The sequence below is a fragment of the Lactuca saligna genome, chromosome 8 (assembly GCF_052625555.1).
Source record: "Lactuca saligna cultivar CGN05327 chromosome 8, ASM5262555v1, whole genome shotgun sequence".
NCBI lineage: Eukaryota > Viridiplantae > Streptophyta > Magnoliopsida > Asterales > Asteraceae > Lactuca > Lactuca saligna.
The window spans coordinates 46,327,555-46,339,782 of record NC_136424.1 but is presented as its reverse complement, the minus strand read 5'-3'; the positions used below and the strand labels follow the sequence as shown (position 1 = coordinate 46,339,782).

At 34.2% G+C, this 12,228-nt stretch overlaps 1 protein-coding gene across 3 annotated transcripts; it reads left to right on the top strand.

The window, feature by feature from the left end:
- The first annotated feature begins 4,696 nt into the window (after window positions 1-4,696).
- LOC145008738 (TMV resistance protein N-like) lies at window positions 4,697-11,239 on the top strand. 3 transcript variants are annotated; one of them, XM_078967349.1, is made up of 10 exons: window positions 4,697-5,312; window positions 5,819-6,917; window positions 7,011-7,328; window positions 7,436-7,498; window positions 7,599-8,890; window positions 10,160-10,212; window positions 10,317-10,353; window positions 10,451-10,715; window positions 10,813-10,902; window positions 11,000-11,239. In XM_078967349.1, exons 1-10 carry the CDS (start codon window positions 4,837-4,839, stop codon window positions 11,144-11,146), a joined length of 3,840 nt encoding a protein of 1,279 aa, XP_078823475.1. In that variant the 5' UTR covers window positions 4,697-4,836; the 3' UTR covers window positions 11,147-11,239. The 3 variants fall into 3 exon arrangements, with proteins under 3 accessions (XP_078823475.1, XP_078823476.1, XP_078823474.1); XM_078967350.1 differs by having other exon boundaries at window positions 7,433-7,498; window positions 10,840-10,902; XM_078967348.1 differs by having other exon boundaries at window positions 7,433-7,498.
- The last annotated feature ends 989 nt before the right edge of the window (window positions 11,240-12,228 follow it).

Below are 12,228 nucleotides of genomic sequence, written 5' to 3'. Positions count from 1 at the left end.
ATATTTATGAGGATCAAGAGCATAAATCTTATGAAAAGAGGCGGCTAGGGTGGTATCCCCCTTCCACACGTTATGCCGGAAAGAAGTCATATTTCCATAACCAACCCTAATAGGGCTAAACGGCCTGAGATCAAGACCAGGATTATTGAGTTGCACCAACACCCAGATAACACCATTCCAAGGACTTATCAAACTCCTTCTGAGAAAGAGAGAGAGAAATACAACCACCATCAGGACCATAAAGAGCTTTGATAATTTTAAGCCATATAAGATCCGGGTTATGAAAGAATCTCCTACGCCATTTATAGAGCAAGGCCCTATTGAATGAAAAAAGACTACCAACACCAAGACCCTCATCCTTTCTTTGAGCTAAAACTCAGTTCCACCGAACCTAATGCATACATCTCTCATCTAAATCAGCACCCTAAAAGAACCTAGCTCGAAGAGACTCCAAAGTATTAACCACAAAGATAGGAACCCTGAAAATAGACATCAAATAACTACCAAGGTTTCCGAGAACCGCTTTGATCAAAGAGAGACAACCTCCAGACGATAAACATTTCGCTTTCCAACTTGTCAAGTTATCTCACTAACTCGTCGAGTTCATGCTAGAATCCAGAAAGCGGGAAACCCTCATCCAACTCGTCGAGTTTCTTTAGTCCTCTTCTCACTCAGATGCTTTTAAGCGAAACCAAGGCTCCAAACTGTAGATCTAGCCTCCTAGGGTGTAGTTACCATGTTAAGTTGCTAACTGTACGTGCATGCAAGGCTTCAAGAAGCTAAAACACTCAAAAATAGCGTTAGGAAGAGGTTTAGGGCATGGAGAAGGGATAAAGCTTCATAAAGCTTGAGGCTTTATGTCCATGAGGGCCTAGAGGAGTCCAGATCTTAAGTTACAACTTCAAATCGTGCTCAAAACCAGAAATGCTTTAAGAATAAGCTAGAAATGACCCTAAACTCTTGAATGAACAGATCTAACAAGAAAATGATCAAGGTAATGACTTTTTACCTTCAAATGAATGCCAAAACAATGTAGATGCTGGATCTACAAGCCCCTTCTCGTTCCAAGCTTCTAAATCTTCAAATCTCTTCAAGAAATGCACCAAACACACACTTTTAGCCTTACACACACATACACACGCTCAAAATAGGGGTTAGCTCCATGAAGGTTTTAGAATCCACACAGCTTTGTCGGTTTCTACACGACAAGTCGTGGCATCCAACTCGTCGAGTAAGTCTACAAATATGAATATGAAGTTTTAAAATTTATACCTGGGAGTCGGGATGTTACAAAGCCTAATTAATCCCACTTAAGTACCATATATAGGTTTTTTCCTTTCTGGAATATGATAAACCTTAATAATTTTTTATACTAATTTCCACCATTCATTTAATCTGACAAGAAGGGAAATGAGGTATCGAACCTGTTGGAATCAACAAAACCTACAAATCGCAGTAGGAGGTACTACTTAGTATATATGAGAATTTATTTCTTTAAATTTAGATAAAATAACTTCAAAAGATTAGTCATTTCCAAACTCGGCGAGTTCATATGACTTCAAAATCGATCAAAATTTATTTTTCAGAGAGAATTATGATTTAGTTTTCCCGTGAAACCAAAATTGACATACCTGCTATCATGGCTAAAGAGACTCATGGTGATTTCTATGCTGCCACATCAAGTGATGGGAGAGCGGCCAGGTCTTCAACAGAAATGCCGGTTTTTTCTCATTAAGATAGGGGCGACATCGGGGGCTGTGAGCTGTTTTTGATGTCCTTGGCCTGGAGAGGGATGAGAACATAAAGGGAGACCGACAAAGATAGAAGAAACATGAGGAAATTTGTTAATCTTGATGATAAATTTCATAGGAATAGAAGGAAAAAGATATCTAACATAATTATAGGCTTAATAAATAAATTAGTTACCATAATAATAGGAATGAATTTTAATTAAACTAATTTATTTATATGTCAATTTACCAAACTCCCGTTATACATTTAAATAGTTTTTAAATATTAATAATTAAAATGATTGGTCTACAATTATCCACCATTCAGAATACATGAACCTCTCTCTCACACACACACATTCTCTCTCTTTCTCTCTCTCTCTCTCTCTCTCTCTCTCTATATATATATATATATATATATATATATATATATATATATATATATATATATATATATATATATATATATATATGGGGATAGGGAATATACATTACAACCCCACCTAAGCTTAGGTACTAAACCTCTAAAATATGTCGTTTTAACATGCTAAATATACCCGGTTTGGTTTCACTTGATAAATATATCATTCTCCATAACATTTCTTTCTTTCATTATCGTTTTATCATCTCTGTTTTTCGTTCCTCAATTATCGTTTATTACTTCATCCAAGTGAACATTATTAAACCTTAAACCTAAACTTAAACCCTAAATTTAAACCCTAAACACTAAAGCTAAACCCTAAACCCCAAATCTAAACACTAAACCCTAAGCCCTAAACCCTAACCCTAAACCCTAAACCCTAAACCTTAACCCTAAACCCTAAACCCTAAACCTAAACCTAAACCCTAAACCCTAAACTCTATTGTGTCGATCTTGTATTTACATCTTGAAGTATTAATCGTGAATCCATTAACCATAATCTTTATATAGTAAAACAATGTATTTTTAAGAGGTTTAGTACCTAAGCTTAGGTGGGGCTGTAATGTATATTCCCTTTTCCCATATATATATATATATATATATATATATATATATATATATATATATATATATACTATCTTATAAAAGAAATCTTACTATTTCTATAAATAGAATCAATATAATAATAATATTTTTTAAGACGTTCAACTCTTTAAACTTAAAGTACAACCAGCTATTAATATAATAATATTATAATATATATCTTACAAATGATAATGCTAGGGATACAAGTATTAAAAACACATTTAAATTAGTATTTCCTTATTTTTAGAAATTGAATTAGTATTTTCATCAATTTTGACCCAACTTGTACTCCTAAAATATATCTTCTCTGGTATCTGGTGCATTCGAAATCTGAAACACTTCTTTTCGACAAACCGTTTGAAATTTAAAGCCCATTCAAATTGGAGTTCCCTAATTTTTTGCATAAAATATAGTTGACTGGAGATTAATTCAAATCTTCATCTCCTTTTCCTCCATGGAATCCACCACCACAATATTTTTTGGTTTTGGCATTGCACTTTTTATTTTTGTGAAACCGATCAATAATGGTGCAAATGTTCTTAGAAATATAACATGTCTCCGAATGAACTAATTGCTTGAAAGAAAATATTCGTCGCCGCCGCTTTGCGCGAGCAAACGGTTAGTATATATATATATATATATATATATATATATATATATATATATATATATATATATATATATATAAAATACACGCCAATGAAGAAATTTCAAATGCCCCCACCTGGCCACAATGGATGCATTTGCTTGCAAAGTTATGTCGCAAACTGCAATGGTTGATTGAAATACACACACATGTATACACATACACATTCAAATACACACATACACATACACACATACATTTACATACGCACCCACATTCACATACATATACATACATACACATACACATACATATATAAATACATAAATACACATACAATATACATATTTCCCATTATAATCATTTTTCATTAGTTATAAATTAAACATAGATTATTTCACAGGATTGATGTGTTAAACAAAGTTTTTTTCATTTAATCGTTTATTTGTGTGTTAAACACATTTGTTACAATTATTATATATTATTATGATGTTTATAAATATTATTATTAGTATGATTTTTAATTGTTCGTGTCTTAAGTATGTAAGAAAAGTGATCCAAAAAAAAATTTAAAAGTCGAATAATGAAAAATAATAATAATGGAAGTAATAATAATAATGGAAATTATAAATCCATCGCTATTTCGTTGCTATTCTGTAGCTATTTTCTTCCGTCGCTTGCCCATAGTTAATTAGCTATCGGTAGCTATTCCGTAGCCATTATGTAGCTAATTAGCTACGAAATAGCTACGGACTAGTATTTGTAGTTATTCCGTTACAAAATTAGGGTGTCCCATTCTATAGTTAATCCGTAGCCATTCCGTAGCTATTTTCCGTATATAGCAGGTTTAATTCACAAGATTTATTTTCCGTACGAAAATTTTCCGTTGCTATTTTCCATAGAAAACTCCCCTTTTTTCTAGTAGTGAAGTCAGCCAAAAGTTGGACTAATTTGATGTTTACTCCCTGTGATTTTCCAAATATAGGAGGTTTATTTCACAAGATTTATTTGTTGTTGTGTTCATCCATATTTCCTAAATGTAAATAACATGTTTTGAGGGAGATAGAGTCAGTATGTGAATAAGCTCTACTTAACTTTACTTATTTCATCTATTACATATTCCTGGCTGAAAATGAGTAATAAGGTAAGTAGAGTTAAGTAGAGCTTATTCACTTACTGCCTCTATCTCCCTCAAAGCATGTTATTTACATTTTGGAAATATGGATGAACATAACAACAAATAAATCTTGTGAACTAAACCTGCTATATTTGGAAAATCACAGGGAGTAAACATGAAATTAGTCAACTTTGGCTGACTTCTTCAGTCAACCATTGCAAGTTGCAACGTAACTTCATAAGCAAATGCATCCATTCAATCCAGGCGGCCTGGTCGGGGCATTTGAAATTTCTTCATTGGCGTGTATTACAGATAACCCACAAAATGTATGTGTAGTTCACACATTCCTAATTTCTTTGCAGTTATTTCTTAAGAATCTTTCTCAAGAAAACCTTTAATGGCGTCTTCTTCAACTTCATACAATCAAAAGGGCTTCAAGTATCAGGTGTTCTTAAGCTTTACAGGAGAAGACACACGTAAGACCTTCGTTGATCATCTTTATGCTTCTCTTAAGCAAAAAGGTATTCATACGTTCAGGGATAACGAGGAGCTCGAGAAAGGAAAACGGATCGATGAGCTCTTCAAAGCCATTGAAGAGTCGAGGTTCTTTATCATCGTTTTCTCCAAAAACTATGCATCTTCTTCTTGGTGCTTGAAGGAGATCACGAAGATTATGGAATGCCAAGATGGGAACCAACAGATTGCTTATCCACTCTTTTATGGTGTGGAGCCCAGCGACATCCGCCATCAAACTGGGCCAGTTGGAAGAGCAATCGCCAAACATAAGGACAACGAACAAATTAAGAAATGGGAAAAAGCTCTGGAAGGTGCAGGCAATCTGGTTGGGTGGGACCTTAAAAACATTGCTAATGGGTATAAATTCCTTCCTTCATCATATCTCTGCAAAAAACTTCTTTCGTTTCTGTATTATCAATATTATATTGTATATCTCTAAATCAAAGTTGGGTCTTTTATGTAATGATAGATTTTTCTTTTCTTTGGTGTCTGGGTATTTCTTCCTTGATTTATGTAGTATGGATTAGCTTTGTAGTTAGCATTTAAGTTTTAGAAACAATATGCTTATAAATATACTAACTATTATTGAAATCGTTTCCTTCAAATTAAAGAGGAATATTTGCATTTTTGCATTGATCTTTGGTGTCTGGGTAGAGGTATTTCTACAGCAACAATTTTTTTTTTTCTTTTTCAGTTGAGCCTTATAAACAAAGCATCAAACATGAATCTTCTTATTTCCAACATTCTAGATGGATATACATTTGTGAAACATGAAATATGTGTATGGTATATATAGTGCTGAAACAAATTGATCATATGGGATCTTGAGCCAGCTACTTAAATGTTGTTTAATTAATCTACAGGCATGAAGCTCAAGCCATCACAAAAATTGTTGAAGAAATTTCATTGAAGCTAGGTTCCATTCATTTGGTCAATGATGAACATCTAATAGGCATGGAACAGCGGATGCAAGCTTTGGAGGCGTCTTTGGGGATGGGATTGAAGGATAAAGCCCGGATGATAGGGATCAAGGGGATGGGAGGCATTGGGAAGACGACTTTAGCCAGAGCTATTTTTGATCAAGTATCTTCCCATTTTGAAGGTAGTAGCTTTGTTGCTGACATAAGAGAAGTTTCAAAAAAGAAGGGGTTGGAGTCATTGCAACAACAAATCCTTTCGGATGTTCTTAAAGATGAACGCATTGTGGGAAGTGTTAATGATGGGAAAAGAATCATGAGAACGAGGCTACCCTATAAGAAACTGCTTCTTGTTCTAGACGATGTGGATGATACAAAACAGCTCGAGGCGTTAGCTGGTGATTGGTTTAAGGATGGAAGTAGAATCATCATTACAACAAGAGACGAGAAAGTGCTGCTGTCACATCGAGTGAATGAGAAGTGGATTCATGATGTTGATTTCTTGTCGGATGAGGAAGCAATTCGCCTCTTCAGTTGGTTTGCGTTTAGGAGATATATTCCAGATCAAGGGTATGAAGAGCTTGCAGCCCGAGTAGTACATTATGCTGATGGTCTTCCCTTAACGATTAGGGTTTTGGGTTCCCATCTGTGTGGTGAAAAGGAGGATGTATGGAGAGATGCAATTAAAAGACTTGAAACAATTCCACTACGAGAGACTGTAGATGTATTGGAAATAAGCTATAATAGCCTAGAGGATGATCACAAGGAAATCTTCTTAGATGTTGCATGCTTCTTGAACGGGCTTTCTCATGAATTTGCAATTAGAATCCTTGAGAGCTGTGGATTTCATGCTACATATGGTTTAAGAATTCTTGAGCACAAATCTCTCGTAACGATTTCAGATGGTAGATTGGGCATGCATGATACAGTACAAGAATTGGGCAAGAATATTATTCGGCGAGAGCACCCCCACCCCCATGAACTCAACAAACATAGCCGACTATCGAATACAGAGGAAATTGTAGAATTATTGTCTGATGATGAGGTAAGTATCAAATTTATTACAAGTAACAAATTTCTAATTATAGGTACTGCAGCCTCTGACACAAGTTTCATGGTGACTGCTTTTGGATCATAGGGTACTGCAACCTCAACATGTATTGGACTGATGATGCCCCTGGTGCTGTGTGAACTGAGTCCTGAAATTATCATCCAAAAACTTGGAAACCTGAAGAAACTTCGATATCTTTGTGTTTTGGGGAACGATAGTGACTGTTTCCCTAGTGACTGGAAGTTTGATGAAATGAAACCCTCCTTTCCGAATTCGTTACAGTATCTGATATGGGATAAATACCCTGGTTTCTCTTTACCCCACACATTTCGAGCAAAGAATCTTGTTGGACTTGAATTGACTGAAAGCAAAATCACACAACTATGGGAAAGTAGAGAAAGAAAGGTACAATGGTTGATTCATAGTAATGTTTTTCGTCTATTTGTTGGTCGATACATCAATACTCTGTCTAACTTTTGTTCTTTTTGCATATGATATAATCTCTTAAGAAGCTCAAGTTCTTCCACCTGGGTAATTCAAACTTGAGGACCCTTCGGGAAAGGGGGGAAAGAAAGGTACAGTGGTTGATTCATTGTAATGCTTTTCGTCTCTTTGTTAGCGGATACAACAGTACTTTGTCTAATTTTTTTTTTTTTTTCGTTTTGCATTTGATAGGTTCTTGACAAACTTAGGTTCCTCGACCTTAAAAATTCGAAGGTGAGGACCCTTGACCTTGGGATGACTCCCAATCTTGAGAGGTTAGGTCTTGAAGGATGTCATGATTTGGAAAAGATTTATGCGCCTGCTGGATGTCTAAAAAGGCTTATCTACATAGATTTACGTGGTTGCCCATGGTCTGTATCTTTTCCTTTTGTTAAACAATTGGAACCACATGTGCTTCTTAGTCTACCTGTGTTAGCTGTGAAAGTGGATCCCTTGGAGGATTTTCCAAAGGACCACACAAACAATCTACGATTTACATTTGTATATTATAAAGAACCACCTTTGTCAAGAGAAGGAATTGATTATAAGACTGTTTTTCTAGATCTTCAGCCTTGCACTAAACTTGAGAGTGTTTCAGGAAGCATTTGTGGCTTACAACATCTAAGAGAAGTTAAATTCCAGGGCTGTATTCCGGAGTTGCCCAAGGACATTGACCAGTTGAAAGGCTTGGAACAACTCATTTTGTTATCTACACACGTCAAACGTCTTCCTGATAGCGTTTGTATGTTGAAACATCTGAAATCTCTCAAAATTAGTGATTGCCAGCATCTTGAAGAGTTGCCGGAGAATCTTGGTTTGTTAGAAAATTTAATGGAGTTGAGTTTATCGACTGCAAGTATTCGGCGTCTTCCTGATAGTGTTTGTATGTTGAAACATCTGAAATCTCTCAAACTTGGAGATTGCCAACATCTTGAAGAGTTACCGGAGAACCTTGGCTGGCTAGGAAATTTAGAGGAGCTGATGTTCATGTCTATAAGTATTAGACGTCTTCCAGATAGCATTTGCATGCTAAGCCATTTGAAATCTCTACACCTTGACTCTTGTGGACGCCTCGAGAAGTTACCCGAGGATATTGGGCAATTAGAGAGTTTAGAGATGCTAAACCTCGGACAGTGTGAATCTTTACAGGATATTCCAAACAGCATCTGTAACATGAAATCTTTGAATCATCTCTATCTCCGCGAATGTAGACAAGTTGAGAAATTGCCAGAGGATTTGGGAAACCTAAAGCTTTTACAAGGGTTAAATATAGCGTTTACAGGAATAAGTCATCTTCCACATAGTATTTCCTCGATGAATGGTCTACTTGTTTTCGGATCCATATCACTTCTTCAGTCTTGTGCTTTTGCAACCGAGATATATACCCATGAAGTACTTGGACCCCACTGCCGCATACAAGCCATGGATAGCACATTGGCACGCACAGAATTAAGGAGCCAGTCCGAACAGAAGTATCTTACCAGGTATTTCGTTCTTTTGTTTTTATTAATTTTCTTATATACTTTAGTAAATCATGGAGTGGTGTGGAATATTAATCAGGCTGTGCATGGGTCGGTTTTGGACCCTACTGTCGGTTTTTGGTTTTCAGAACCCAATAAGATCACTTTTTGGTCGGTTCAGTTTCTTGGATTCTAGAGTCGGTTTTGGCAGTTTTTTTGGTTTCTTGGGTTCAACTCATATAATCATAGGTTTTAGGTTAAAACCCACGGGGTTTAACCCATTTTCTAGAAATGCACAAAACCATCATATCCTAAAGTTGTGGTTAATTTATAAGCTTCTATGTGCTTGTGTTGGAGTGAGTTTTCCAATCGCCTTGTAGCAACTTCTTGTCCAACAGTTTTTCCTTGTATTTTTGTATCATTCAATTCTTTTTTAATCGGCATATGAATGTCTGCACTTTCAATTAATCAAGATCATTAATAAATGTATCAACCATCATTGATTCAAACACATGCACACATCGATATGATGAAAAACCAAATATGAGGATCAAAACTTGACTATATACAAACAAAAAAAAAATATTATTTTTATTTAATGAGTTGCTTTTCATACCTTTGATCTAATTAGAAGGAGTAATCGACTAATCGTTGATTTTCATTTAAGATTTTGAATGATCTACGCCTTTGATCCTTATAGCCTTCCTACCTAATAAACAAAAGTTTTTTGCCACATGTAATCACCTAATTCAACATGCCACATGATATTTTTTTAATTTTTTCAATTTCATTTAAATCCACTTGCCAATTTGTGGTTTTTTTTGGCTTTGTTATTAAATTAAATTATAAAAAAATCTAATCTAAAAATATAATAAAGAAGATAAGAAAACTTAAATATCTTCATAAATTTTCAATAATTTGTCGATCAATGTATTAAATTCAATTTAAATTCAAATCAACCTTCCTAATTGAAAAATATAATTTTCAGCCAATCCTATTTAAATTCACGATAATTTGCAGAAACGTTGCAAAAATTGGTTCATTCACAACTAATATTGATATTCTTTCCAAATTCAATTTTATAAATTATTAATCAAGTAATGCTTAACAAAATATATTATTTTTTTTAAAAAAAGCCCGTGTATTACACAGATCTCACACCTAATATATATATATATATATATATATATATATATATATATATATATATATATATATATATATATATATATATATATATATATACACACACACACCATGTCCTGATTCCAATTCCTTTATGTACTGATACAGGGAGGGCAAGGAAATATTAATTGAAGATGGTGATGAGGGTACACCAGGAGGAGGTATTTTGTGTGTGTGTGTGTTTTTTTTTTTTTTTTTTTTCAAGTCAAGTTTTTTATTGACCAACATGTATGTATTCTTTTGTCAAATCTTGTATGTATTTCAGAATCTTCAAAGTATCTGCAGAACCAAGAACTCATCAGGTTTGTATACATTTTCTTACTCATGACATGACAGGTTGTACAGTATTTGAGAAGTAATCTAGTGTTTGGTATGGTATTTTGTTGGTTTATTGAATAGATTCTTGGAGAACTTCATGTCTGCAGCAGAACCAGAAGATTTCGAAAATATGCTCCAAGTGATCACCTCCTTTCAAGGTGACAACAATGATTCTTCAGAAATGAGTGAAAAGGAAACTGACATGATAATTATGATGCTAAAAGAAGAGCTCCAAAAGAGGTCTAAAATAGCATCATCTTTCAACACCCAAAATCCAATGGAAACAAATACGAGTAATATTCCACAAGGTCAACAAAGCCAATTGACTTATCCAGACATGCGTGAGGTATATATATATGCTATTGTATAATCAAAAAGCATATTAACAGATTGTGTATCAATTGACATTTGATTGACTGATGTTTGGTTTATTGATCGGAAAGATGACACCTGACATCAAACTCTCTCAGGAGGATGCAGAAAGAGCCCAACAAGTCATGTCCTCTTTGTCACCAGAGACCATCGATACACTGGTAATTAAACACTATTTATATATTCATGCGTTTATTGTTTCTTAGATTTTTGGATTTTGGATTTTGTTTTATTAAAGATGTGGTGGGGTTGTTACAGATAAAGTTGGCTGATCGAATAAAAACAGCATGTGAAGGTGCTGTAAAAACCAAAAATTGGCTTCTTGGGAGGCAGGGATTTGTTATGGTTGTATGTATCCTTCTTTTTGCAATCTTTCTCCATTTGCTTGGATTCATTGGCAATTAGAAACAAAAAATGTAAAAACAGTCTGGAAATGTTGCGTGGGAGAAATGTTGTAATGGAGGCTAATGCATGGGTAAACACTTTTTTTATTCCTAATTCTTTGTTCAGTAAATTTATTTATTGTCCCAAATGATTACGTTTGGAGGAGTCAAGCATGTAAGGAGTTGCTGCAAGAAAAGTAATTTTAAAGGTGAAAGTAAATTTACTAAACCATCTGTAACTTTAATCAAATGATTCTCTGGATTATGATTTCTTGGAAGTTGAAATAATCTCTTTGGAAAGACATGTTGAAATAAGATACCCTTTTAGACAATCAACAACCAGAATGTATATGGTAACTTAATAGCTTATCGTAACAAAAACAACATGAACATGTTTTACACAATGTGCCAATGTGGGGCTACCTCAAGAGTAAAATATAAAAAGTTTGGATAATTTTACTATCTAGATATGTAAAGTACGTTTGCTATTTCGAGAAGGATTGTAAGTTTGGTTACAGATAAAACGATTAAAATAATGTCTTGGCCACTTTTAAACATGAATTGGTACTCAAATAAAGAAAAATTAATTACCGAAATCACTACAACATTGATTTTACATATCAAAAATCAACAACAATCAGACACATTGAATACCTAATCCAAATCAACGAAGATTATTTTTTAACATAAAATTTTTTGGAAAGAACAAAAAAAAAACTAATTTGCAATGAAAAATTTTCATTTTAAAGATATCCAATTTGTCCTGCTTTTTTCCTGAAACCCGAACACAGAAAATTGTTAGATGAAAAGCAAACAACTTTCCAAACATAATATTCAAGATATTGGATTACTTGGGATATTTTGAACTAGTCTACAAAAAAAAAAAAAAAAAACTTATAAATTGTTCCACCAAGTTTCCATTTGATTTCCACCACAAGAACCAACTTTTCCTAGTAATAATCCAATTTCCTTAGATCCACACCTTTGGATTACAACATTTAGTCCATATCCCCTCCCCATAAAAATCAAACCCCAAAAGTATCAACTAACGTTATACGCCAAATATACCCTCTCTATAACCAATGATTATATACGTGAACTGTG